Source organism: Pongo abelii, chromosome 21 (genome assembly GCF_028885655.2).
Source record: "Pongo abelii isolate AG06213 chromosome 21, NHGRI_mPonAbe1-v2.0_pri, whole genome shotgun sequence".
NCBI lineage: Eukaryota > Metazoa > Chordata > Mammalia > Primates > Hominidae > Pongo > Pongo abelii.
In genome coordinates this window covers 12,631,226-12,658,907 of record NC_072006.2, presented here as the reverse complement: position 1 = coordinate 12,658,907, position 27,682 = coordinate 12,631,226, and the positions used below count along the sequence as shown (strand labels likewise).

Sequence of the window (27,682 nt, the reverse complement as noted above, 5' to 3'; positions counted from 1 at the left end):
CCGTGGCTTCGCGTCCGTGTCGCGGCCCTGCGGTCGGCGGCCTCCTGGTGGAGTGGAGCAAGGGTAGGCCCCGCGTGGCGTCTTTGCCCGGCTCCAAGATGGACGGCAGCGGAGATTGGGAGGCCGCTCTGGGGGAGCACGTGGCGCCCTGCTCGCCTGCTCCCGGGGCAGCTGGGATGGTGGCGGAGTCCGGAGGCCTCCTGCCGCCGTCGGGCAGGGAGGCCGGCGGAGGCGGGGCCGTGGCCGCCCCCGAGAGGCGCCCAGGCGGCAGCGGCGGTGGCCCAGCCTCTTCTTTCCTCGCACAGCCAGGCGGCCCCTGCTAGAGTCCCGCGTCGCCATGGCCGCGGTTCCCGAGTTGCTGCAGCAGCAGGAGGAGGACCGCAGCAAGGTGAGGTCCTCCCAGCCTCAGACTCCTGGGCGGGCGGCCCTGCGAGCTCCGGGGTCGCTGCATTCTTTCCCTTGCGCGTCCATAGGCCGTGGCTGCTCGCCGCCATCCCCAGCGCGGGAAGTACCCGTGAGACCAGGGCAGCCCCTCTCCCTCGTCTTGCCTGAAAGCTGCCCCGGGGAATCCCTGTGGATGTCCCGGATTCCATTAGGACAGAACCAGAGACGCGGGACCTTAGCCCCGGCTCAGGCGCCGGTGCCGAGCGGACTTGGAGAGATGATCTCTGGAGACCCCGGAATGTTCTTTTTAAAACTTTCCTCGGCTTCGTGGTGACCAGTAGGTGAACGTGAAATTGACTTAACATGCAACAGACCAGTTTGGTTTGTTGCTCCCAAAATGCCCTCCTTTTCCTCCCCTCCTTTTTCTGAGAAGACGTGTTTTTTTTGGGGGGGGGGGCAAACAACTTGGGAAATTCCATCAAGCGTCCGAACATGCTTCTTACAACTTTAAAAACGCAAAATGCGTTGTTGTGGGAGTTGCGTAATTTTTAGTAGGTGCTCAAATAGTTGCTGAACTTGGTGTCTATTTTTAAGTCTTGTCCATTGATGTAAACTGTCTCTAGGTCACGTGTATCTTGAGTTCTAAAAGATTATTAATGCAATAAATTGAAATTCCCATAGCCAATTAAAGATTCAGACGAGCCTCCACTCTTTTTCATTGGTTCTTTAAATTTGCCTCGTTAGCTTTGCGATGCATGGTTTGTGACCAACGTTCATGCAGAATCGTCAACATAAGTTTTTCTGACCGATGAAAAAACCTCTAAAAATACAAGGCTCTCTTAAAATGTAACTTGGACCCGTCTTAACTTACACATCTCTTGAGAAGTTAAAGGCACCTCCATAGAGAAACTTGTTCATCTAGTAAGTAAATACCAGAGTTTCAAAGCGGCTGGAATGTTCCAACAAGGATATCATTGCATTAATTATTGAAATAGAGCTTTGTATACAGGAGGGTGTTGTTTAGAGTTTTTTTTTTTTGAAAGTTCTTTATTACTACAACAAAGTGGAAACTTGAGACCACGATTCTTTGTAAAACATTATAAAGGTACTTTTCTCCATAAAGGGTAGATACCGGATTGGGATTTTGGTAGCATTTTATTTTTTCTTTCTGGTGCATTCTTTTAGCTGTCTTGATTCAGAGTCAGCTAGGTAAAAGGACTCAATTGCTTCACCCCACACTCTGATAGTACAGTATATTGCAGCTGGTTTTTAAAATGACTTTTCCACCACCCTGATCGTCCGGCAAAATTGGAGAATGGTTATGAAGGCCATTTCCTGCCTGTTTTAGAGGCTACAGAAACTGTCCGTATCTGTAGTGAAGAGAGTTACATGACATTGTTTTCCTTTTTACATTACAGGAATAAAGAGACAATAAAAATAATTACCCTGACGCGTGGCTTTATTTTTGCTTTCTGATCTCTGCTGATGCTGATAACCTGCTGTGGTCTGGCCTAGATGGTGTTACGGTTAACTGAAAGGGAGTTTGGGGCAAGTATGAAATAATGGGAAACTAAGTCTTGGGCAACTTCTTGCCATAATACAATTTCAGTAGTGAACTGAAATGTTTTGTTTGTTACCTAAAATGTGTGTTACTTAAAATGTTTAAATGCCCCCCTGATAATTTACTTTGGTTTGGAATTCCCCTGAGGATGGAGTTAAGACTTAGGTAGGGGGACATACTTGATTCTTCAGGATTTTGAATTCTAGCCCAATACTCATTTTGGCCAATTCAGCAAAACTGAAAGGGAATACTGTGTCAGTCGTGTCTGGTAGCCAGACACTGGCATTTTGTTACATTCTTTAGCCGAGGGTGTTGGAGTTTGCCTTCTTCCTCAGAAAATAGTTCAGGGGAAGAGATGCATGGTTAATTTGGTTCCTAACTGGTCCCCTGCTAATTATTGGTTTTTGATTTTCTTTTCTTTTTTTTTTTTTGAGATGGAGTCTCGCTCTGTTGTCCAGGCTGGAGCGCAATGGCTCGATCTCAGCTCACTGCAACCTTCGCTTTCTGGGTTCAAGCGATTCTCTTGCCTCAGCCTCTCGAGTAGCTGGGATTACAGTCGCTCACCACCATGCCTGGCTAATTTTTGTATTTTTGTGGAGACCGGGTTTCACTATGTTGGCCAGGCTGGTATTTGAACTCGACCTTCCCAGCCTAGTGCTATTTTTAGCTAGGGGGTTCTCCTTCCTTGACAGTAACAACTTGGGCTTAACTTACTGCTTGGTTACAGGGACTTTGGTGAATGATACGTGTCCTCTTACCTAGTCAGGAGTGTTTGTAGACTAAGTACTGCTGCTCTGGTTTCGTGTTTAACTGATATGGAAGCTGCCTCTAGGGGTATTTTTGTTCTCCATTAGCTAGGATGGAGTGCAGTTTGTTCGTATAGGAACAATCCTGAACTTTGACCAATACCATAGCAAGTCCAAACTTACAAACTTTGTGGACTGAAGCTTTATGCTACCCTTGCAACTATTTTCTAAGTTGAGGAAGTATGACATATCAAGCTGCCCACGCCTTAGTTCTAGTTCAGTAACTTGTACTCGGTGTCTTAAGATCCCCATTTGTGAATACTCTAAAAGGTCATTATCTGTTCACATTATTTTGGCCATAGGTAGAAATGGGCAAGAGGCTTTTTTTTTTTTTTTTTTGAGACAGGGTCTGGCCCTGTCACCCAGGCGGGAGTGCAGTGGCACGATCACAACTCACTGCAGCCTCGACCTGGGGAGCTCAGGTGATCACCCCCACCTCAGCCTCCTGAGTAGCTGGGGCTACAGGCACGCACCACCATGCCCACCTAATTTTTGTATTTTTTGGTAGAGACGGGGTTTCACCATCCAGTTCAACATGCGGGCATTACAGGCATGAGCCATTGTGCCTGGCCAAGGCTGTTTTCTAAATTTGTTTCTGAGTGTAAACTCTCATTCGGTGAGACCTAGTGGTCATCTAAACTAGAGGTTTAGTTTAAAATTCAGTTTCTCAACCTGGGGAGCACTGTTGACATTTTAGCCTGATCACTTTTGTTGAGGAGTGCCCTCTGTTGTAGGATGTTAAGCAACTGTTCTTGGCCTCTGCTAGGACGCGGCCTCCTCCCCTCCCATGGTGATAGTAAGAAGTCAAAATTGCCTGTTTGAGAATCACTGGTTTAAACGGACTTCCTTCTAAAATGGTGTGATATGGGTGGGGTCAGGTTGTGTTACAGAAGCTAGTCTTTGTGTGCTTGTTGTGAATTTTTCAGGTTTTCTATTAATCTTGCCTAAGGAAATAACATGCCATGTAAAAATTAGCATTGTTGGATATCTTTGTGAGAATTAAGCTTTTCCACTAATACTGAGGAACCTTATCAAAAGGTGGTGAAAGATGGTTTTCTTCAGCAGGTTCTGGGTACTTGAGGGTTACAAAGGGAGGGCTTCGTGTTTGTGTTTGTGAGTGCAGGCTTTGGACACTGGAAACTTACCTGAGTTTCTTGTGCTGCAGAGGGGAACTTGGTTTAAAATCCTGCTGTTTCAGCGTTTTGCTGTCTTTATTATCAGGGTCTTGATGCTTGAGCAAATTAGGTGAGAACAGATCTATAGGTTAGTACCCTGAATGTCTTAAATAGCCCGTGGTCACAACAGTGTGTAGTGAAGTTAAATAGTATTTAAGGAAACAATCTAATTTTTAATGATCCCAGTAGTGAGAAACAGCTATTTCAGAGCTTGGTAAGTTCTGTCTTGTCTTACTGAAATTGTAAAGGAAGATGGCCATAGGATAGCTCTCATCTCACATGAATGTGGTAAGTTTGATTTTTTAAAGTGTAAATTAAGTTTCTCTGCATGATCTAACTTTCCAAAAAGTGGCTTCTTCACCCTTAATACCTGTTTTCTGATTGGCCGTTGAGGTACTCTGACAAGATCTCCTAAAAGAGATCTTCACACCTTCACATGCTGTCTAAAGGCAAACCATAGTACCCCAGGAGGAGTAAGTTGCAGTTTGAGGGGCAGCCAACACTTCAGATTAGAAATGGGGGTCCTTGGCTTGACTCTTCTCCTTTTTACATTTTGGCATAACTTTTTTAGGCACTCCTATATGGTCTGGAGAGAAGTATAATTTTCTGCCTGAAAAGCTCAGTTTCTGAAGGGCACAACTCCTAAGCATTCTAGTCATGGTAAATGGTGAGGAATACAAATGCAGATGGCTCCCTTTGCAGGGTTTTCACTTTTTCTTTCAAGAGCACCGCAAAGCTAGAACATTGTGCTGTTAGATACTTGGTAGCTGGTGGGTGATAAAATGTTGGACTTCTTCCCTCACCCTTCCTATATCTTTCATGAATTTTGTTTTGAATTCTTGTTTTTATTTTGTTTAGAATTCTTTTTCTCAAGACAGTCTTGCTGTGTTGCCCAAGCTGGTATCAAAACTCCTAGGCTCAGGCCATCTTCCTGCACTCAGCCTCCTGAATAGGCCCCTGGCTTGAGTATTGGAATATTTACATCTGAATGATTTGGGAAATGTGCTGTACCTCAAACTCAGAGTGAAAGAAATGTCCAACCAAAAAGTGGGCAGCCTGCTCTCCATGCTGCCATTTGTGTTTCAAACTGAGATGACCAAGTTTAAGTTCAAACAGGCAACTCTACCACTGTTGCTGAATCGTCTTTCTTGGTAAAGGTAAATTGTCAAACCTATTTCCTGTGCATCTTGGTTTGATCATGAAGTGAGACAATGAAGGAAGGCAGTAAATGTCCTTCAGCACCCTCATCCACATGAGTAATATGGACCATCTTAATTTTGTTGAAGAGGGCTTGTTCCAGCCTTGGCAGCAGAGTGAGAGAACCTGCTACAAAAAAAAAGGGGGGCTTGCTGACTTGATATGATATGCCAGTGAACTTTTGGGAGGGAGCCTTGATGGGATTGGGTAGTAGGTGAAGGCTTTTAACTCTGAATAAAGGAAACTGGCATTTCTGTTTTTTACTTTTTGAGACAGGGTCTCAGGGTCTCAACCTGCTCCCAGGCTGGAGTTCAGTGGTCTGATCGTAGTTCACTGCAGACTCAAAATCCTGAGCTCAAGTGATCTTCCCACCTCAGCCTCCCGGAGTGTTGGGAGTACAGGCATAGGCCACCGAGCCTAGCTGACTTTTTTTTTTTTTTTAAGGCTTTGTTGTGTTGCCCAGGCTTGTCTCAAACTCCTGGCCGCAGGTGATCCTCCTGCCTCAGCCTCCCAAGGTGCTGGGATTACAGACAAGAACCTCTCTGCCTGGCTGGGTTTCTTTCATTCATTTGTTGGACCTGCTTTCTTGGTAGCAGTGGTGTATTGATTCCCAGTAGGATTTATCTGCCAGGAGATCCTTACAGATCATGTAGTTCAACCGTTTTGCTTTGTGAATTCATTTGAAAGTATTATAATTTCGGTACTTAGTAATTAGATAGATTTCTTGACATGCATTAGATATTTAAGGCAGTAATTTAGCTCTGGTTCCATGTTGATTCCGTTAGTACATGGGCTTGCAGCCTTGTGAAATGATGATTCAGTTTATCCATTCGCTGAGTGTGCTGCACTGACCTCCTTCCAAGCTTCAGTTCCTGTTCTAGGAACTTGAGGCTATGTAGCCTGAAAATGCCCTGCAGTCTGCAGTGTTCTACTGTGAACTGCTTGTGTGTGTTGGCAGGCTACCGGTAAGAATGGTTGGTGTCAGCAGGGGTGGGGCCCTCTGAGACCCATCTCACAAAGATGAGTGGTGAAAATCTGATCACTTGCTGCAGCCCTTTAGTTTTTTATTAAGCCGATGCCTGAGTAGCTTTAATAGCTATTAGCTATGTTAGTAGACTGAGATCTTCTGTTAGAAGTCTTTAGTTCTGTTTTCCTTGGGGGACTAAGAAATTATATTGCAGGCCTGAATTACAGGAAGGGGAGAACCAATGGCTAGGGAATGAGAGCCAATACCTGTAAAAGCAGAGTTGGGCTGGGCGCGGTGGCTCACGCCTGTAATCCCAGGACTTTGGGAGGCTGAGGCGGGCAGATTACGAGGTCAGGAGTTAGAGACCAGTCTGACCAACATGGTGAAACCCTGTCTCTACTAAAAATACAAAAATTAGCCGGGTGGGGTGGCGCGCGCCTGTAATCCCAGCTACTCAGGAGGCTGAGGCAGGAGTATCTGGGAGAATTGAACCCCGGGGGTGGAGGTTGCGGTGAGCTGAGACTGTGCCACTGCACTCCAGCCTGGGCAACAGAGTGAGACTCCGTCTCAAAAAAGAAAAAAAAGCAGAGTTAATATATTGCTTATAGTTAGTTGAACCAGTTGTTTTTCACACACCAGTGCCATAATCTAAAGTTGAGATTGAACACAGATAGGTAGGTATTAGTTATCTTCAGGATGGAAGAGAATAGTAACAATTCGGAGCACCAATGGGAACATTGTTTCCTGAGAGTTCAAACTAATAAAGTAGCATATGTTTCCTAAATATGTATCATGTGAATCTTTAATGTTTGTGGACATTAATACAAATCTAGAGTGTGACAGAACATCTTTGAATTTTATGTTCTCACTTAACGAATATTGGATTAGGCAAGGTGTGGATACCTTTCCAGCTGAAAATCTGATCAAGGAGGCAGGCTTCTTGGCTCCATGCTAAAAATCATTGATGATTTGTCATATTGGCCCTCTTCCTGGCAAAATCTTAGTTTCTTAGGCAGTGGAATGAAGCATAACAAAACAAAATCCCTAGAGGCTAGGAACAGATAGTTTGAAAGAGAAGACACTGTAGCATGTGCTGCTTAAGTACATATTTTCTGCTTTTGGAATGGAAACTAGGAAGTCATTTAAATAGATATGTGTCTTTTTTATCCTATCTAGTAATTTATGTGGGATATTCAAATAGGAAAATACGGGCTAGCACTGCATATTGTATCAATGTCTTACATTGTATACAAATGACTATTAGATTTAGATGACTAATTAGATTTAAATGACTGTTCAACTAGCCCCAGTCTAACAGATCTGAGATTGTGGAGTTTCACTTCTTTGGACTGTGTCTTTTTCATTTTGGCGCTGAGTCTGCAGTCACCATAACCACTTACAAAAAAACTGTATTTTTTCTGTTCTCCTCGTGGGTTCTGAGTTTTAGAATCTTGCCTTTTGTGTGGTTCAGTCATCCAGGTGCCCTTTGCCCTCTGTAAGCCATTAAATCTTTTGAAGAGGCGGCTTTGCTGGTAGAGTCCTAAGTGAAATTTTGACCAAAAGTGAGTTTATGAAGACTGGTGGGCAGGAGCTCAAGAGCTGCAGGGTTGTCCTGCAGCCAGTGTCTGATGTGCCCCAGCTGGGAAGCTGATGAATAGGTGAGGAAATGCACAGGGATTCCGTAACTACTTTTCTCCTTTTAGAGAAGTGCCTTGGCTCTCTTACCAAAAGCATTGCAGTTTTTTAAAACAGTTGAAAATGTGCTTTCCAAATGAAGCTGTGCTTGTTTACCGGGAAGGCTGATTATAATCCGTATTGTAAGGATTGACCTGGTAGGGAAGTACATCATGAACTGAAACTTTACCTCAAACTTTGAATACGTGAGCCAGTAGTTTCAAGGGGAATCTACAAAAGTCAGGTTTTTAAAAATTTTTTTAAAATTCTGAAATAGAGATGAGGTCTCACCATATTGCTCAGGCTGGGTTGTTGGGTTTGTTTTTTGTGTGTAGTTTTATTTTTTGTTTTTTTTTTTTTTTGAGACTCGCTCTGTTGCCCAGGCTGAAGTGCAGTGGTGCGATCTCGGCTCACTGCAACCTCCGCCTCTCGGGTTCAAGCAGTTCTTCTGCCTCAGCCTCCTGAGTAGCTGGGATTACAGGCGCATGCCACCATGCCAGGCTAATTTGTGTGTGTGTGTTTGTTTTTTTAAGACGGAGTTTCGCTCTCATCGCCCAGGCTGGAGTGCAATGGCGGGATGTCGGCTCACTGCAACCTCTGCCTCCTGGGTTCAAGCGATTCTCCTACCTCAGCCTCCTGAGTAGCTGGGATTACAGATGTGCGCCACCATGTCCAGCTAATTTTTGTATTTTTGGTAGAGACGGGATTTCACCATGTTGGCCAAGATGTTCTCGATCTCCTGACCTTGTGATCTACCTGCCTCCTGCTGGGATTACAGGCGTGAGCCACCGTGTCTTGCCACTTTTTGTATTTTTAGTAGAGACAGGGTTTCACCATGTTGGTCAGGCTGGTCTCGATCTCCTGACCTCAAGTGATCTGCCTGCCTTGGCTTCCCAAATTGCTGGGATTACAGGCGTGAGCCACCACACCCAGCCAGAAGTCAGTTTTAAAACTTAAATTATTTGAGAGTAGGTATATTTTCAATTTGATTCTTACAAGTGACCTAAGGGATCTGGAAAAGAGGTAAAACTTTGCATGGTAAAGGTCTGGCATGCCCAAGGCTGGACTTGGTTCTGAAGCCTGCTTTGTCAACTGTTGTAAATGGCCACTGTAAGCATTGTAACATCTGTGGCCTAAGTCAGAGACTCAGTGTTGGCCAGCAGGGCTAAGGAGTACTCTGAGCGCTTCAAGTTTAGGGGGATGGAGGCAGAGGCAAGTGAGAGGGGAAGAGTGGAGCCTGGCAATTATTTAGCAAGTTCTGTAGCACTGTGGAGTGGGTTTGTTGACTAAGCAGAAGGAATGCTGAACTTACAGTCACACTTGATGCTTCCCGAGTGAGAGTACAAATGCTGACTTAGAAGCTCTAGTCATTTCACAAGTTTCTACCCATGTTTTTCTCATCTGGTGGGTTATATGCTATAATATGAGAAAGTTCATTTAACTTGTGCGTGGGGGACGTTGAGTTAGTGATGGCCTGGATGCTGAGGGATTTTGCCAATACTCTCTTTTAGACAGTTCTTTAAGGCCCAGATACAACGTTGCATTATTTGCTTATTTGGTGGTTAGGACTATCATGTCAAGTGATTGGAGTTTTGCTTGAATCCCTTCCTAGGGCGAAATGTCTGGGCAAAAATGGCTGCTAGTGAAACTCGGATGTTTGATATGCTGTGGTTGCAGTCACTCATAACCTAGTGGTTTTCTTCTTTTTGTCTTCATCACATTCTGAAACAAAAAATATGTTTCTATACTAACCAGAAAGGAAAACAGGTATAGTCGGGGGTATTATCTCTACATGGGAAAAGGGACGAAAACAGAAGATAATTATTCAGTGGAATGAAAAGCAGCGAAAGCAGCTGGTAGCATCCATTGTAGCTTTAACTGTGGTGCATAAATGAGCTCAATTTACTTGATTACATCCCCCTTGAGTCCTCCTATTCAAATTCCAAGGGTATCCCATGTGGAGTTCACAGGCTCACTGAGTTTGCTGGGCTCGTGAGCGAAAATGGAACTGTCAGCATATTCATTTGAGCAGTGCTAGAAGTCAGGGTTTGTGACTTTGGGAAATGGAATCTTAGGAAATGTGGCAGTTTTTGAGCTCTGGAAAAAGCACCTTAGACCTGTCCTGTGAGCTGTCCTATGTCTTCTCCAGAGACCATGGCTACTTCTTACGCCTGGCTCTGTTTATTCCTGTTCTTGGGCCTGCCTGACCTTAACAGATAAGCCTAAGATCAGTAGAGTCGTTGGTATTCCTCTGCAATCACATCTCAGTTAATGGTTTGAGGTATTTTTAAAGGCTGTATTTGCCCAGTGTTAACTTAGCAGAAGGAAGGAAGCTCTTATCAGAAAATACGCCTGACCTAGAGTCAGTTATGATCAAATGAAGTCGCAGACCTTGAAGCTTTATCTTTGTTTGCAGAGATCTCACAAATGGACATGTGAAAATTAAGCCAGACAAGCAGATATTTCATAGGAGTTATCAAGAATTCATTTGGAAGAAAAGTACTTAGGTTGAGATGTGAGGACTCAAAAGTATCTGTTTTGATCTTACTAATAGTTGATGTTAAAATCAACTTCTGGTGACTACTTGAGCTTAATTTCTTGGAGGAAAGCCATTGTAATAGGCTCCCTCTGGCTTTCAGAATTATAAATATACAGTACTTAAGGAAAAAGGGAGTACTTGAAACTTTTAAGTAATCCATGTGCTTTTAGTGAATATATTTAGTCTTTTTGTAGCTGATTGACCAGATTTTCAAGTTTTAGAGGTTAAGTACATAAGTTTTTAGTCTTGAACTTTTTATTTTGAAGAAAGGGACCCAAAGGGAAATTCGGAGTGAAATACCTCATCTTCTTAATTCTAATCTTCACTAGGCATTCCCTGCTTTGGGTAATCCAGTGTTATGACAACTTTACTTTAGCACTCCTTACAGTAAGAGGAATGGGGCAATGAGATGCTTACTCTATGAGTTCCTCGTGCCTTGTGTGTCAGGTTTTCAGATTGACCACCACCTTGTCTGCTTTAATTTACGTTTATTTAAGTCACTTTTCCCTAATAGTTCAGTTCCTATTAGTGCTGCCACTGTTCTCTCCTCTCTCTCTTTTTTTTTTTTTTGACGGGCAGAAATGGAGTTAGGTAGTTTTTTCCTCTCAATTTCCAGCTCACAAAATCAGTTAATTGAGTATGAGTATTCAGAGTGGTGCTCACACTTGTTGCTCATGTGTAACCGCAGTGGGATTGTGCTAACTAATTAAGTAAGGTCTCTAATTCACCCCTCCTGTCTAGATTCCTTGGCTATTTGAAACAGTCCCAGGTTTACTCTGAACTCTCCACTCAGGATCCTATTCCACATAACTGTTCTCTGTGCCATCTCCCCAGATTTTCCTTTCAGATCTTTCTGTGGCCTGGTTAATGCCTCTTGAATGTTCATTGTACTTTGGCATTTATGTAAGAATTCAAGATTTTGTTCTGTTTAGTTCAGGCCTTAGTGTACAGTCAGGTATTTGGCCAAATGTATTGTACATGACATTGTAGCAGTTGTTTACATTACAGGAATACTTTGGATATACTGATGTATGTGAAGAATTGGTTTCCCCTCAGTTTCAAATAAACTTAGAAATGTCTCAACTGACATTTCTTTTTCTTTTCTTTTTTTCTATTTTTAATTTTTTTTTTTTTGAGACAGAGTTTCGCTCTGTCGCCCAGGCTAGAGTGCAATGGTGTGATCTCGGCTCACTGCAAGCTCCGCCTCCCGGGTTCACACCATTCTCCTGCGTCAGCCTCCCGAGTAGCTGGGACTACAGGTGCCCGCCACCACGCCCAGCTAATTTTTTGTATTTTTAGTAGAGATGGGGTTTCACCATGTTAGCCAGGATGGTCTCCATCTCCTGACCCTGTGAACCACCCGCTTCGGCCTCCCAAAGTGCTAGGATTACAGGGGTGAGCCGCTGCACCCAGCTCAACTGACATTTCTAAATGATCTATGTATAAACTGCTTTTTAGTAACTACTCATTTTTGGAATAACTTTTTAGGGCCAAATGAGTTTGAAATTAATACGCAAAATATGTATTTCAGCTGAGATCTGTATCTGTGGACCTGAATGTTGATCCCTCGCTTCAGATTGACATACCTGATGCGCTCAGTGAGAGAGATAAAGTCAAATTTACAGTGCACACAAAGGTAAGTAACATGCAGTGGTAATACATGCAGTGCTAGGTTGCAACCTTGTTATTCACAGTGGATGTGAGAAGAGATTCCCCGAGCTTGAAACAGTTGCTATTCGTAGGGTAGCACTATTAAGTGAGAACCTCCCTAATCTATCTCACAGTAAGCATCAGGTGAGTGCCATTGTGGCAGCAGCATTCTGCTGTGGCAGAGTTCTGGGCTGTGGGCATTTTTTTTTTTTTTTGGAGACAGTCTCATTGTGTTGACCAGGCTGGAATGAAGTGGCGCCATCTTGGCTCACTGCAACCCCCACCTCCCAGGTTCAAGCAGTTCTCGTGCCTCAGCCACCAGAGTAGCTGGGATTATAGGCCTGAGCCACCACACCCAGCTAATTTTTATATTTTTAGTAGAGATAGAGTTTCACTGTTAGCCAGGCTGGTCTCAAACTCGTGACCTCAGGTGATGCACGTGCCTCAGCTTCCCAAAGTGTTGGGATTCAAGGCATGAGCCAGAGCCACCACACCGGGCCCTACCTTTGTTTTTAATTTGCATCCAAGGGAAGTTTCTCTCTGTAGCTTGCTTTTTTTCAGCATTTACTAAATTGGGAAAGACCTTTCCCATGTGGTTTTTTCTTAACGCCTGGGCGGCTTGAATAGCACACTTCAGTTATTCCGGAGGTAGTGTAAAAAGACTGGTGACATAATTCTCTGCCTGAGCTTACCATATCAAAGGAGGTAAAATCAGCATTCACTGGAGTGAAAAGGAAGGAAGCCAGGGACAATTTTTAGAACCATAGTAAGTTACAGCTAAGAGGTTTTTTTAAAATTTATTTTTCTTTTTTGTCATAAGTTGGGGGTGGGGGGTAAATTCAGACTTACAAAAGTAGAATTTGGGGCTGGGTTGGGTGGCTCACACCTGTAATCCTAGCACTTCGGGAGGACAAGATGGGCAGATCGCTTGAGCCTGGGCAACGTGGCAAAAACCTGTCTCTTCCAAAAATATAAAAATTAGCTGGATGTGGTAGCACACACCTGTAGTTCCAGCTACTCAGGAGGCTGAGGTGGGAGGATGGCTTAAGAGCCTGGAAGGCAGAGGTTGCAGTGAGCCAAGAAGCCAAGATCATTCCACTGCACTCCAGCCTGGGTGACAGCCAGACCCTGTCCCAAAAATGTATATAAACCAAAAAAAGTACACAGAAACAAAAAGAATTAGGGTTGTGGCTTACTTCTTAGAACTGAACTTCTACCAGTAGATTCTGATGGGATATTCATTACAAGCTTTAGAAAGGTGGAGTTTGGGGAGAAATCCTTAGAGTTCAGGTTGAATCTTAGCTATGACTTTCATGACAGGAGATCATGTATTACTGCTTTGTTCTTTACTGGATCATATTATGATGTATTATGCAGAATTTTCCCACTGTGTAGCCTAGGAAACCGAAATCACTTATAAGTCGTGGTTACCAGTTAACTTCTTTCTTTCTTTACAGACCACACTGCCCACGTTTCAGAGCCCAGAGTTTTCTGTTACAAGGCAACATGAAGACTTTGTGTGGCTACATGACACTCTTATTGAAACAACAGACTATGCTGGGCTTATTGTGAGTCTTTTAGAAAATCAAATAAGCTAGTTCTTTCTGCCTTGCTATGCATTAGTTTAAAAGAGACTTATATCCACTTTTTGTAATGGATTATGAAAAGTTAGATTTCATTTACCTACTGGAGTATTTGCTAACTGTCAAGTGGAAAGTATGTGAAGGAATAGTGTTACAGCTTTGAGGTGGTGCATACCGGCTTACATTATTTACATTGTAAAGGGGTGTGAACAGTGTAATGACTTTAGTCTTACCTACCTTTAGGTTTGGTTTTTCTCTGGTATGTTTTTTCCTATGTCAGTAGAATTGATTTCTAGGAAACATTGCTATTGGTAATAGTTTGTGATAAGATTTCTCAAAAGTTGCTGAAGGAGGCCATGCCTGTAATCCTAGCACTTTGGGAGGCCGAGGTGGGTGGATCACCTGAGCTCAGAATTTTAAGACGTGCCTGGGCAACATGATGAGACCCTGTCTCTACTAAAAATACAAAAAATTTGCTGGGTGTGGTGGTGCATACCTGTAGTCCCAGCCATTGGGGAGGCTGAGGCATGAGAATCACTTGAACTTGGGAGGCAGAGGTTGCAGTAAGCTGAGGCCATGCCACGTCACTCCAGCCTGGGTGACAGAGCGAGACTCTTTCTCCCAAAAACAAAAAAAAAGTGCTCAAGGAGGCAGTTTTCAGCCCTTGATTGTTATTTCTTGGCGGCAGGAACAGACTTAACTGATTTTAAAGGAGATTTCCACGCATTTTGTCCTGCCAGGCAAACTGAAGAAGCTCTCCAAATGATGATTTCTTAATCATTAAACAAAATTAGTACCGAAGCTTATATTTAGATATGTCTGTTCATTCAAAATTAGAGTCCTTGATTATCCTTTGGGATTAGGAAAAAATTCCTTTGGAATACTGGACACTTTATAATCTTGATGGCTAATTGTTGGTGCTTAGCATTCGTTGTACTAGTTTTAGGCCAACATTGAAGCAGTGTGGACACTGTTGTGCTCTGAACAATTGTCTATAATGGATAAACTGAACAAATGATTGCCATCAAATTGAATACGCAACTCTCAGGAAGACACCTCATTTTAAATGTCCAGAAGAGTTAAGGAAGGTTAAGAAAAAACAGGAGTTGACTTTTAAATAGCCCCACAAGAGTGGAGTGGTTGTCTCCTGTGGACCAGCAAGAGTAGAATGAGGCTGGGACAAGAGACTCATGAGTTCCTGCCTCTGCTGCAGATTCCACCTGCTCCTACGAAGCCCGACTTTGATGGTCCTCGAGAGAAGATGCAGAAACTGGGAGAAGGTGAAGGGTCTATGACCAAAGAAGAATTTGCCAAGATGAAACAAGAACTGGAAGCGTAAGTGGATTTTCTTGGTGGGCTCTGTCTTTAGAGAAGTAGAAAAGTGGTGCTGTGTACAAAAATAAGTAAAGAACCTGACTTAATTTTAAGTGCAGCTGTTTAATTAGGTCCCTAGCGTCGTTTTCTAAAACTAGTAATACATCTTGCATAGTGTGGGACATGGTCTTTGTACTTCACACATTGATTCATTGGAGGCCATTGATGCTAATACCTGATAGACTAGTTGTTTTTTCCCCACATGTAGGGCATACTTATTAGGGATGCTGGTCTGGCACAGTGAGGAAATAAACTTTTGTGCCTTTATAAATTGCTCATAATGTACAAAGCTTTTCTTTCGGAAGCTTGGTTACTAGACGTTGAGAAGAAACTAGAGAGATGGGGTTTCGTCATGTTGCCCAGGCTGGTCTCGAACCCCTGAGTTCAAGTGATCAGCTTGCCTTTGCCTCCCATAGTGCTGAGATTATAGTGAGCCGCCCCTGGGCCAGGCCAAATAATGAGTGCTGTTATAGAGTAGCATTCTCAGTAACCATCACATAGATGATTTGAAAGAGGAAGTCCAGGTCTACAGGCAGCAAGTGTATTTTAATCTGGTTGTCATTTAATTTTTTCAAACAAAAATAGATTTTTGGAAAGTTTCTTATGAATCTATCCTTGTACTTCCTCATCTTAGCTGAACAGTACTCATTCCTCCCCTCTTCCACCATCAGCTCCCCGTCTCCAAACCCCTGTGTCATCTAGGGCAGCACTCAAACCTCCAGGCCCTGAAAGCATTTAGCACACACTTGAGTGGCTCTCAGGACCAGCTCTGGGGAACGAGGCACTGAACACAACAGACCCAAGTTTCTACCGTTAGGAATTTTAAGGTGACCTTTAATGTCTAGGTTGAGATAAAGCTACTTTGTAATTTTTGTTAACTTTTAGCTTCATTAGACTCATGCTGTATACTCAGGCTGCAGAGTTAAAGGGTTCTCATTGCTTTAAAGAAACAAGTGTTCTGTGGCTACTAAGTAACAGTAATTACATGTAGATTTAGGAGCTCGTGGACTTGACCCATCAAATCCAATTACAACATTGCTTTCCTCCATAGGCTTATTCCACAGATTCAAAAATGGCAACTGCCTTATTATCTAACTAGACACCAGTTTATACTGAAACACTGTTTGGTCCAGTTGCAGTGTTTTATGTGGTGGCATGAGCAGAACCGTAGAATTAATCAGGAGTGGTATTGGTCAGGTAGTTGAGCTGTGTCAACTGAATGTCATGTGCGCATCTCTTTTCAGTGAGTATCTCGCTGTGTTTAAGAAGACTGTGTCCTCCCATGAAGTCTTTCTTCAGCGGCTTTCTTCTCACCCTGTTCTCAGTAAAGATCGCAACTTTCATGTTTTCCTGGAATATGATCAGGATGTAAGGCATTTTTATTCCGTTTTGATAATCCACTTCAAATGTTTATACTTTCAAAATGTACTTGATAGTTTCTACTCCTTTAAAGTTTTGAATTTCTTACACAATGGAAACCTTTTTGGATGCTGCTTTTCCTTCATTGTGTAAGTCATTTTTTGTAAAACTCTGCTTAAAGAAAATTTTGACTTTCCCCTTCCAAAACCTAGGTTTCTTTTTAAGAAATTAACAGTCCCAAACATCCCTTAGTTAATTTCTTAACAATTCCAAACTTAACTAAGTTCATTTTAAGGAAATTAAAATTTGTGTAATTTATTTTCTTCCCAGCTACCCTTTTTGTTGAATTATGACTTTTTTCTTTTCTTTTTTGAGGCAGAGTCTTGCTCTGTCACCCAGGCTGGAGTGCAGTGGCGCGATCTCGGCTCACTGCAAGCTCCACCTTCTGGGTTCACGCCATTCTCCTGCCTCAGCCTCCCGAGTAGCTGGGATTACAGGTGCACCACCACACCCGGCTTATTTTTTGTATTTTTAGTAGAGATGGGGTTTCACCGCGTTAGCCAAGATGGTCTCGATCTCCCGACCTCGTGATCTGCCCGCCTTGGCCTCCCAAAGTGCTGGGATTACAGGTGTGAGCCACTACGCCCAGCCGCGAATTATGACTTTTATGCTATTTTTCTTTTTAACATGTTTTGGTTTTTGCTACTTAATATGGATAGAAGAGAACAGGAATTTTCCCAAGGATTTCAGAGCCACTAAGACTTAGCTTTTAGCTTTTAGTCAGTCTTTCAAAATCTCTTAAGCCTTTTAGAATGAGATGACCTACCTATGTTTGGGTTTAGCCATTAGGTGTTTTAAGCTTGGAGGTTAAGGCAGAATTAAAGATACTTTATGCATTTGCCTGTACTGATAAAGAGGATTACTTAAAATGTTACTCAGAACTTCTTTAAGAGAATCTAGAAAAATCCATACCATATAAACTCTTCTTTGGAATTTTCTTCTTTTAGCTAAGTGTTAGGCGGAAAAATACTAAAGAGATGTTTGGTGGCTTCTTCAAAAGTGTGGTGAAAAGTGCTGATGAAGTCCTTTTTACTGGAGTTAAGGTAAGTGACCTTTGGCTGTTGGAGAAAATGTTTGACTTCATCGGGAATACTTGACCTTTTGTTTCTTTGAAAGAGATACTTGTGAAACAAATGGTTAACTTTTAAGAAATGTAAGTTTTCTTCAAATTTTGGTAATTTTCATCTACTTATTCAATTTTCACTTATTTCCCAAAGCACCTTGTTCTCTCCCAGGAGAAGCAACTTGAACGTTTCCACACTTGGCTTCATTTTCTCCTTTTCTGTAAGGAGGGAGATTACTCAGTTAATTTCTAAAATAAAGTACAAGATCAGTATTTTATCCCATTCTCAGAACTACACTGTCTAGTTTGGTCACCAACTACAGGTGATAGAGAAGCACTTGACATGTAACCTAGCTGGGACAACTAAGGAACCAAACTTTAGATTTTATTTACATACTGGATTTCAAGGCATTAGCACAAAGATAAGAATACAAAATAACATTTCCATTACCGTTAGAGGTATGATTTACTTTCCTACTTCTCGGGCCTTCTCATTCCTTTGTAACTGAGTTACCCTTACAGTTACTGTCTGGTATCTGGCGTTGCCACTCCAGGGAGCCCAGAATACAGGTGCTAAGTAGAGAGGGCATCATCAGAAATTAGGAAACTCGGACTTGGTCCAGTTTAAGGTGTATGGGACTGTCCTGTATCCACGCATTATGGGATATTTGGCATTGGCATCCTTGGCCAATGCCTACCAGATACCAGGATTTTCTCCCAGTCTGAAACCAATCAAGAGAAAAAAAAAAAAACTCATTCACACACAGATAGGTATCCAAGGCTAAGTGGCCATGTTCCACCTGGTAGAACCATTGTACTAGTGTAAAATTGCTGGGTCTTAGGGTGCCAGTTGTACTGGTGGTTATTAAGTGATTCTTCTGTAGACATTTTCTGCCAGCCCTTGATTTTTGCCAGCCTTGGTTAAGAAATAGTATCGTAAATTTGTAATTCCCTGATCTGTAGAGGTTAAACTTTACTTATGTTTATTTGCCATGTTCTAAGCAATGTATTTTTATATTGATAAATATAAAAGGCTGCAGGGATAGTATATTTTCACATTCATGAAATGTCTGGTTGTTTTTTTCTTCCTTCTAGGAGGTAGATGACTTCTTTGAGCAAGAGAAGAACTTCCTTATTAACTATTACAATAGAATCAAAGATTCTTGTGTGAAAGCTGACAAAATGACCAGATCTCATAAAAGTAAATATCATTTACTGCTAGTCACTTACAGCTTTGCTGATGAGCCTGGCTGTGTTTAGATAAAAAGACTTGTCCTTGTTTCTGCAGATGTTGCCGATGACTATATCCACACCGCAGCCTGCTTACATAGCCTGGCTTTAGAAGAGCCCACAGTCATCAAAAAGTAAGTGTTTTTGGAAAAGCATTTCCCCTAACCCAACTGAAGAGTGCTGAGTGGTGTAATTAAAAGCATAAATGAGTAGTGACTGCATGGTCCTGCTCTGGAGTTACAAGCTCAGTAAGACAAGTCTCTAGCACTCATCTTACATGTTCTCTGGACATAAGACACTTGTAAGACAATCGTAGGGGACTTGGGCTCTTCTATATGTAAGCAAATACAGTAAATGTTGTCAAAGCAATAGTTTCTGCCACACTTAAAAGCCTGTTTTCTTTAGTTTTGGAGTTTGTGAGCATTTATCTTGCATCTTCCCCTGGCAATTGGTGCTTGCCATTTTGCCTGGTAATGCCCTAGACCTTCTTTTTTTTTGGCCTGTGATGCATCCCCAGGAGATCCTGAGAACATGTACCCCTGCCCTGGACGTTGAAGAGATTTGGTTATAGTGGTCATGAGAATAATTTAATGACCCCAGTCTGACACACAGCTGTTCTGATGTACAATTTTCTGAAATTACCTTCATTCATTAATTAAAAAACCTTCCATTTTCACTCTGCACTTATGTATGTGTTTCAGTTTCTCCATCCTGGGCAATATTTTACTTAACATCCAGGCTTGGCAAAACAGGTGATACTACTTCTGACTTGAAATGGAAAGGCTAATGGCAAAACCATGACGAATTGAATAGCATATTTACTGCTTTGTGATGCCCATAGCAGAGCTCATTAGAACCTGACCTTGGTTAACACAGCACTGGCATTTAATAAGAATATTTTGGGCGCATGGCAGGATGACCGAAGGGTCACCAAGAGGCTGAGTGAGTGTGGTGCTGTACATGTGTGTAATTTTGTGACCATTTTCTCTACTATTTGGGGTCAGTTTAAGTGAGAGCACTACTTTTAAATTAATGCTACAGTACCAAAGGCTAGGACTCCTGAGTTGACCCATTCCTGTCTTGCACACTGGTAAGATCATGTTTTATAGATGATTTAAGACCTTAAACCAAAATTATATGTACATTTCCAGGTACCTATTGAAGGTTGCTGAGCTATTTGAAAAACTAAGGGTAAGGATTTCTGTGTTGGTCTTCATAATATATATTTTATAATCTGTAGCTTTCTGCCTTGATGGTGACCTTTCCTCTTCTATATAGAAAGTAGAGGGTCGAGTTTCATCAGATGAAGATTTGAAGCTAACAGAGCTCCTCCGATACTACATGCTCAACATTGAAGCTGCTAAGGTAGGAAGAGAGTTGCTCAGCTTCTCAGAGCAGTGCAGGACCAGAAGTCTGTTTAAAAAGTTTCTTTATACAAAGGGGCAGAATAAGAATTATCAGACTTGTTTTTATAAATGACATGCCTTTCTGGCATTGTATCCATAAAGCTTGTGTATCTGACAACACTGTATGGGTTGTGTGAAGTAAACAGGTAATAGTTTGGGGGATTATAGGTCATTGATGTGGGACATAACATGCAGAAAGGGCTGTTTCTGGGGCAGAGAAGATTTGGGAGTTCTTATTGAATTGCAAGTGTCCCTGCAGCCTTTGAGCCGTAAAGCATTATATGTATATGTGGACAAAATGGTAAGCAGAATAACCTTTGGGAATGAAGCATGCATTGTCTGTATTGCCCTGAACAAATATGTTTTAATTTTATGTGAAATGTATTAAATCAGGCAAAATAAAATTAGATAGGATTGTATGCCCTCTAAGGCTGAAATGTCATCAGAAAGTAAAAGAGTAAAAAATTTTTTCCCCCCATCATGTAATTTTGTTTTAGTTAATTTGCCCTTTGGCATGTTTTCTGAATCTTGGGAGTTTTTAAAAACATACTTTTTTAATAGCCTATTTTCTACTTTCATGGAATTAAGAGCTCACTTACGATTATTTGAGTATGTACAAAAATAGGCTTAGTAGTTTCACCCATCAGTTATTATTTCACCTAGTTTTAAATGTGTAATCTATACATCATAATTGCTGATTTCAGATACTAAAGTAACTTCTACTCTGTTGTAAGATTGCAAAGAACCTTTATATCTGACTAAGTGGATCTCCAAAGTAGATTACCAGAAGCAGGATTTGCAGGGTAGGGTTATGTTTCTTATTACTTCATTGCCCAGTTGTATTTTAGCAGCGCTCAACTTGACTTACCCAGCAGTGACTGTATATTTCAAGTTATCTCTGATACACAATATTTAATTTTTAAAGTTAACTTTATTTACTGAATTACTGGAAAAAAAAAAAGTCCTTCTGTTTTCACTTTTGAGTATCACTTGATTCATATAAGGAATTCTAAAAAAAGCTCTCAACAAAGCTATCAGCATTGCTCATCCCTGTTGAAGCTGGAGATTTAAAAATACTCTGGGAGAGGGAAGGTGTAGAGGTAGATTATTGCCACTAACATCTCAGGTGGTACATTGGCACTTGGGCTATTTTTTAGACTGGTTTAGATATTTAGTATGTATACCTGTTAATTTTTTTCCCAGGATCTCTTATACAGACGCACCAAAGCCCTCATTGACTATGAGAACTCAAACAAAGCTCTGGATAAGGCCCGGTTGAAGAGCAAAGACGTCAAGTTGGCTGAGGCACACCAGCAGGAGTGCTGCCAGAAATTTGAACAACTTTCCGAATCTGCAAAAGAAGGTTGAGCAGGGACATTCTTCTTTCTGTACTCTAATTTGAAAATAATTTCAAACTTAGAAAAGTTCCACAAATAGTGCAAAAAACACCCATGTATCCTTCACCCAGCGTCAGCACTTCACCCCCTCTGCCTTATCACTTGCACATGCACAGTCACCCTCATGGCTTTGTGTGCTTACAAACGCTACACACCTGGCTCTTCTGTACCATTGGAGATTAAGTTGCATACGTCATGCTCCTTTTAGCCCTAAAAACGTTGTGGTTTATTTCCTAAAACTGAAGACATTCTGTTGTGTGGTTACAGTATGGTTGTTTGCTGTGATAAACTTAACTTTGGGACTACAATCTGCTCTCTGTATTCTCATGTTTGTCTTGATGTCCTCTACAAGATCCAGTCTAGGATTGCATCAGGTTGTCTTAGCTATTAGTCTCCTTTACTCTAGAATAGTTCTTAGTTTTTAACAATATCAGTCTTTTTAGAGAATCTCTTTACAAATCCTGTATTTCTGACTTTTGGTAGGTTTCCTCATGTTTAGATCTGGTTATGGGCTCCTGGCAGAATAGAAGTAATATGCCCTTATTGGGGTGTCACTTCTGATTGGACAGTGTGTCTCTCCTTCATTTGTGGTGGTAATTTTGACTACTCAATTAGATAGTATCCAAATCCAGTTTCTCCACTGTGTAGTTACTATTTTAACCCCCATCAATCTGTGGTGAGGCAGTTTAAGACCATGCAAATACCTTGGTCTTCATCAAACTTTCTCCCTAGGTTTAGCATGTATTAATGATTCTTTCCTAAACCAGCCGTTACTCTGATGATAGCAGAAAGACGATTTCCCTCATCTCCAGCTCTAGCTTTCCTACCCAATTTGGCACTTGTCATCCTGCTACAAAAAAGCCTTCCCTTTTCTCAGAAATTTCCCTTATTTTTATTAGAGTCATGGACTCCCAGTTTTTAAAATGGTTTAGAATTCATTATTGTATTACCAATTTATTTTTGATGCTTGTCCAGACTTTGCCAATAGGAGCACCTTTAAGCTGGCATGTGGTTGTAACACCCTAACCCATCTTTTTTAGAGCAATAGGCCATGCTAATCTTACTCTGTACTCCAGCCTTGAAACTGGCCATTTCTTTAAGGAGCCAGGGTTCTTTTTCTTTGGGAACAGTTACCAGCATCTGAGTATGCTCATCGTTTCGGGGTATCTCTGCTTCTGTGCCCTTCAGTGGACTGAGCTAGGAAATGTATGTGCGTATGCACACGCATGCCGTTGCACACACATGCAGGTTTCAGGGATCACAAGTCTGGTCCACATCCACATCCACAGGGTTCTTTCTTGCCTTATCCGTTTCACCTCTTAGAGCAGAGGACTTTCACCATTTCCATTGAACATGAGTGTAATATGTAGTCCTTACCTAAGAGGATTATGTGGATCTTCTCTGGGGTTCTCAGGGGCCATGGAACATGTCAGAGCAAATGTTGGAATGGATTACCCAGAATGTGAGTAGTTGTAGTGGGGCACTGTTGGACTCAATCCCAACCCCCTAACACATGTTTCCATGAAAAATTCATATCTTTCTTAGCTTTCTCCTAACTTTCTTGTTTCCCAGTGGTAGGGTAATCTAGACATAGGGAAATGATGTGTTCATCAACATGCTTGAAGCTACCTGGGGGAAACCTAGACTCTAGATTTCTAATAATTTGTCTGTCTATTCAGGATTATAATACAATGCCTTAACCGTAAGGCACAAAGGCACAGAGCTTCCTGGCAAATGTCATGTAGACAGGCTCTGAGGCTGTCTTGGGTTCTTCCAAAGTAACCTTCATGCTACCCTGTTCCTGAAACAGTTACAGCTCTTTTTTTTTTCCTAAACTAAAATTTTCAAGGAAACGTACACACTTCAAAACTACCGAGTTGAAATCTTATAGGCCAGTTTCATGGCTCTGGAAATTTTAGAGGAGATTGAAGAAAAAACATAAAACTTTAAAAAATGATGCCAATTCAGGTCTACCTTTATTGCCTAAAGTTTTTGCCCACATTCATTATATCCTATATTCAAAATGCAAGATAGGTACACTATCTAAAAATACAGTATTCTGTGGAATGCTGAGATTGGTGGGTCTTAACCTGTTTGCCTTTGGTATAAGTGCTTTCTGAGACTTGCAGCTGAGCTGATGACTAGAGTTGAGTCAGTGGGTAAGGGCTGGTTTCATAGGAGGTGAATAGTTAGTGTATGGAGCCCTGGTACTGTGTGTAGGTCCAGAGGAAGGCAGGGAGCTTATCTTCACCCAGGATATCCAAGGGACTGATAAACATCACCTTGTAGTGCAAGCACTATAGACCTGACAAATCACTATGAAATTTGTGATTTTTAACTTGAATGTGGCTGCTGGTATTGTAGTTCTTCTGCACAGCACTGTAGAGGCAGGAAGGAGGGTGAGTCTGCTCTGAACACTTGAGCACCAGCAAAAGGTTGGGTGATGGTCAAAGTTTTACCCAAGTAAAACTGCAAGACAGAACTTGATGTCACAAATTCAATGAAGGAATTAGGACGAGACATGCATATTCTTGGTTTGTTCCAATTTCCAATGGGTCATGAATGCTGAATTCTGATGGCAATAGGAGGAGATGAAAAAGGGCCGGGCGCAGTGGCCCACGCCTGTAATCCCAGCACTTTGGGAGGCCGAGGCGGGCGGATCACGAGGTCAGGAGATCGAGACCATCCTGGCTAACACGGGGAAACCCCGTCTCTACTAAAAATACAAAAAATGAGCCGGGCGTGGTGGCGGGCGCCTGTAGTCCCAGCTACTTGGGAGGCTGAGGCAGGAGAATGGCGTGAACCCAGGAGTCAGAGCTTGCAGTGAGCCGAGATCCCGCCACTGCACTCCAGCCTCGGAGACAGAGCAAGACTCTGTCTCAAGAAAAAAAAAAAAGAAAAAGGAGTAGATGAAAAAGAAGCATGCCCTAAAGATCATCAAGTAAACCTGTCTTGAATATGTGTAGCAGTTTTCACTGTTTTGGATTTTAAAATGTTTTAAGTTTTATTTTTAATCGACAAGTCATTGTATTGCATTTGTGGAATACAGTGTGATGCTTTACAGGTATATAATGTGAAATTATTAGATCAAGCTAATTAACATCTTTCATTTTTTTCAGTGGTAATACATTTGAAATTTGCTGCTTCAATATATATTATTGACTGTAATCACCCTGTTGTGCAGTAGATCTCAAAATTTATTCCTTGAGTTTAGCCGCAGCCTTCTACCCATTCTCTTTCCCACCTTCCCCAGCACCCCATCCTCATCCTCTGATAACCATCATTCTGTTCTCTACTTCTAGGAGTTCAACTTAAGATTTTACCTATAAGTGAGATCATGTAATGTTTGTCTTTCTGTGCCTGGTTTATTTTATTTGGCATAATGTCCTCTAAGATCCATCCACATTGTCCCATACGACAGAATTTTGTTCTTTTTAAAGGCCGGATAGTATAATGTGTCTATACTACATTGTCTTCATCCACTGATGAATACTTCTCAATTGATTTTGTATTTTGGCTATTGTAAATAATGCTGCAGTGAACATGGAAGTACAGATATCCCATTGAGATACTGATTTCAGTTCCTTTTGTTATATTCCCGGAAGTGGGTTTGCTGGATCATATGGTAATTCTATTTTTAGTTTTTCGAGGAACCTCTATACCGTTTTCCATGGTGGCTGTACTAATTTACATTCCCAGCAACGGTGTAGAAGAGTTCTCTGCATTGTTGCCAACACTGATCTTTCATCTATTTGAGAAAATCCATTCTAGCAGGTGTGAGGTAATCTCATTGTGGTTTTAATTTGCATTTCCCTAATGGTTAGTGATGCTGAACGTTGTTTGCATGAACCTGGTATGTCTTCTTTTGAGAAGCATTTTCACAAGCCATTGGTGAAGTATGTGGCTCACCACCACCCATACTCCAGCCCTGTTCCCAGTCACTGGTACCTAGAGGGTGAGAGTGAGGCTGCTCATCACATGTTCTCCAAGTCATAAGGTGCTGCCCTCCCACTCACAATACTTGGTGATTGAGTGATGTTTTCCACTTAAAGACAGTGATAGCTGTATCACCACAGTTAGTAGATGTCTGGTGTGTCCCAGTCACAGCGATAATACAAATGTGAGGAAATAATGCTGGTGCATGAAAGCATTGGAGACCATTTGTAAGAATGCCATTTGGTAGTTAAAGTGAACATGAAAATTGTTTAGTTTTTCTTGGTTTCATAAACATTTTTTCTTCCTGTAGAACTGATAAATTTCAAACGGAAGAGAGTGGCAGCATTTAGAAAGAATCTAATTGAAATGTCTGAACTGGAAATAAAACATGCCAGGGTAAGTGTTTTCTACAAATGAAGCCAACATCTTTTATGGTTTTTTTTCCAAGTTATTTCCCAATTTACTAACCCATTGTCATCAGGCAGTTGGGGTGGCCTTCTGGTATTAATCCTATGTAGTACTTAGTTGATGGGAGCCACTCATTGTTTATTTGTAGTCTTTATAATGTCACCCATGACTAATTTTTAGCAACTTTTTCTTTTTTTAATAGAGATGGGGTTTCACCATTTTGGCCAGGCTGGACTTGAACTCCTGACCTCAGGCAATCCACCTGCCTTGGCCTCCCAAAGTGCTGGGATTACAGGTGTGAGCTACGGCTCCCAGCCCTAATTTCTAGCAACTTTTATTCAATTTTTCCAAGGCCCTCGCCTTCATAGAACAACACACTGATAGTGTCTAGGAAGTTACAGTAAGCAGGATCACATTTAGGAGCAAGCAGGTGAGGGCAGAGGTGCTGAAGTGAACGTCAGCTCTTTGGTTGATAGCCTTACCCACTGAGAGAGAGGAGCTGAAACATGAAATTGGGATGCATGGTACGTTGCAGTTCACCTGGGATTTAATGTAGAGAAGGGCCAGCTTGCTCTGGCTGACTAAAGCTCCCTTGAAAAGCTGTGTTGGTGTACTTGAGTCATTACAGGTATATGGCAAGTTTTAATAATTCATTGGTCTGCCTTGACTTTTTTCCCCACAGAACAATGTCTCCCTTTTGCAGAGCTGTATTGACTTGTTCAAGAATAACTGATATGCCTTCACTCAGAAGAAAAGAAATGAATGTGAAAGAAAGCCAAGCATCACTTGCACTTAAATCATTACCACGGAAGATATATTAGCTTCAACTTTAGTTTAAAATTATGTGAATAAATATTTTGATTTCTACAAATCTTAACATTTAACCATGTTGGTTTAAAAATATTATTGCTTGCTACTTGGACATAACTAAATTTTCCTTGTGCATTTAATACCTCTGGGCAGAATCTAAATACTGGGTTCTCCCGTAGTTCGTCTTTAGTTACTAAGAAAGGGTGTAGGAGACATTTGCCTTCTGGAAACAAGTAGAAGCAATCACCTGGCCCATGTCCCTACAAACCCATGATTGTCAGGGAGGTGCCAGTTACAGCAGGTGATTCAGCTGCTTGAGGCCGGTAACAGACCTTCCATTCCTCACTGAAGGTGGGGTTTGTGTTTTTGTTTTGCCCTGTTACTCCACTGGTAGTCCTTTGGTGTTTGTACTATAACAACAGCAAGAAAATCTCATTTATCTTTATATACTCTTTGCACCTCCTTTTTTTAGTCGAGATATAAATATTTGAGAGGAGAGAAATATCTGCGGGTATATATGGAAACAAATAATGTGGTCTGCTTTATAAGATGGCCAGATCTACATTAGGAAAAGTATGAGCCCCCTCCCTAGTGGCTGTTGGGGGGGTGAGGGGGGTATGGTGTATGTCTTTGGGCATTTGTTTTTTATAAAGCATATAATAAAATAATCGTGCTACTAATGTACGGCCTGTTTTTGTGGAAACCACAGCCAGAGTGTGTCCCAGGAGTGCAGGTGGTGCTAGGCTTTGGCTGTGGTGACAGGGTTTTCATGGTCTGCCCAGAGTCCTGGGGGTGGTCAGGGGAAATTTGTCCTAGTCTTAGCATTCTTAAATACTCCAGGCCTTTTTTCGATGGTCTCTGAGTTTGTCTGTTTGCTCCTGACCTGATGGAGGTTTGCATTTTGGCCAGGGGCTTTACCATAGGGCAGTGGTCCCCAACCTCAGGTCCATGGCTTGTTAGGAAGAGGTGAGCTAGCATTGCCGCCTGAACTTCGCCTCCTGTCAGCAGCAGCATTAGATTCTCATAGGAGTGCAAACCAGTATTGTGAACTGGGCATGCAACAGGTCTAGGTTGTGCGCTCCTTAGGAGAATCAAATGCCTGA

The 27,682-nt window shown here is 41.9% G+C and overlaps 1 protein-coding gene and 1 non-coding gene across 5 annotated transcripts; both read left to right on the top strand.

Annotated features, from left to right (window-relative positions):
• Positions 1–4: 4 nt before the first annotated feature.
• SNX5 (sorting nexin 5) lies at positions 5–27,259 on the top strand. Of its 4 annotated transcripts, XM_009233331.4 has the most exons (14): positions 5–63; positions 306–388; positions 11,835–11,939; positions 13,411–13,521; positions 14,750–14,871; positions 16,155–16,278; positions 17,277–17,372; positions 18,488–18,593; positions 18,681–18,756; positions 19,774–19,813; positions 19,901–19,987; positions 21,232–21,391; positions 25,672–25,757; positions 26,452–27,259. In XM_009233331.4, the coding sequence occupies exons 2-14, from the start codon at positions 338–340 to the stop codon at positions 26,500–26,502; spliced, it is 1,215 nt and encodes a 404-aa protein (XP_009231606.1). In that variant the 5' UTR covers positions 5–63; positions 306–337; the 3' UTR covers positions 26,503–27,259. The 4 variants fall into 4 exon arrangements, with proteins under 4 accessions (XP_009231606.1, XP_024094394.1, XP_009231608.1 ...); XM_009233333.4 differs by lacking the exons at positions 5–63; positions 306–388 and adding an exon at positions 1,714–1,932; XM_009233335.4 differs by lacking the exons at positions 5–63; positions 306–388 and adding an exon at positions 5,596–7,748.
• Positions 5,928–6,166, top strand: LOC112130405 (small nucleolar RNA SNORD17). Its single transcript, XR_002912677.1, has one exon. It is a non-coding gene; the product is annotated as a small nucleolar RNA SNORD17 (small nucleolar RNA).
• Positions 27,260–27,682: the final 423 nt, after the last annotated feature.

Excerpts from the sequence above, each read along its gene's own strand:
- SNX5 (XM_009233331.4), top strand. The coding sequence starts at position 338 with ATGGCCGCGGTTCCCGAGTTGCTGCAGCAGCAGGAGGAGGACCGCAGC. Across the intron at positions 389-11,834 it reads AGGAGGAGGACCGCAGCAAG|CTGAGATCTGTATCTGTGGA; the intron begins GTGAGGTCCTCC and ends TATGTATTTCAG. Across the intron at positions 21,392-25,671 it reads TTCCGAATCTGCAAAAGAAG|AACTGATAAATTTCAAACGG; the intron begins GTTGAGCAGGGA and ends TTCTTCCTGTAG.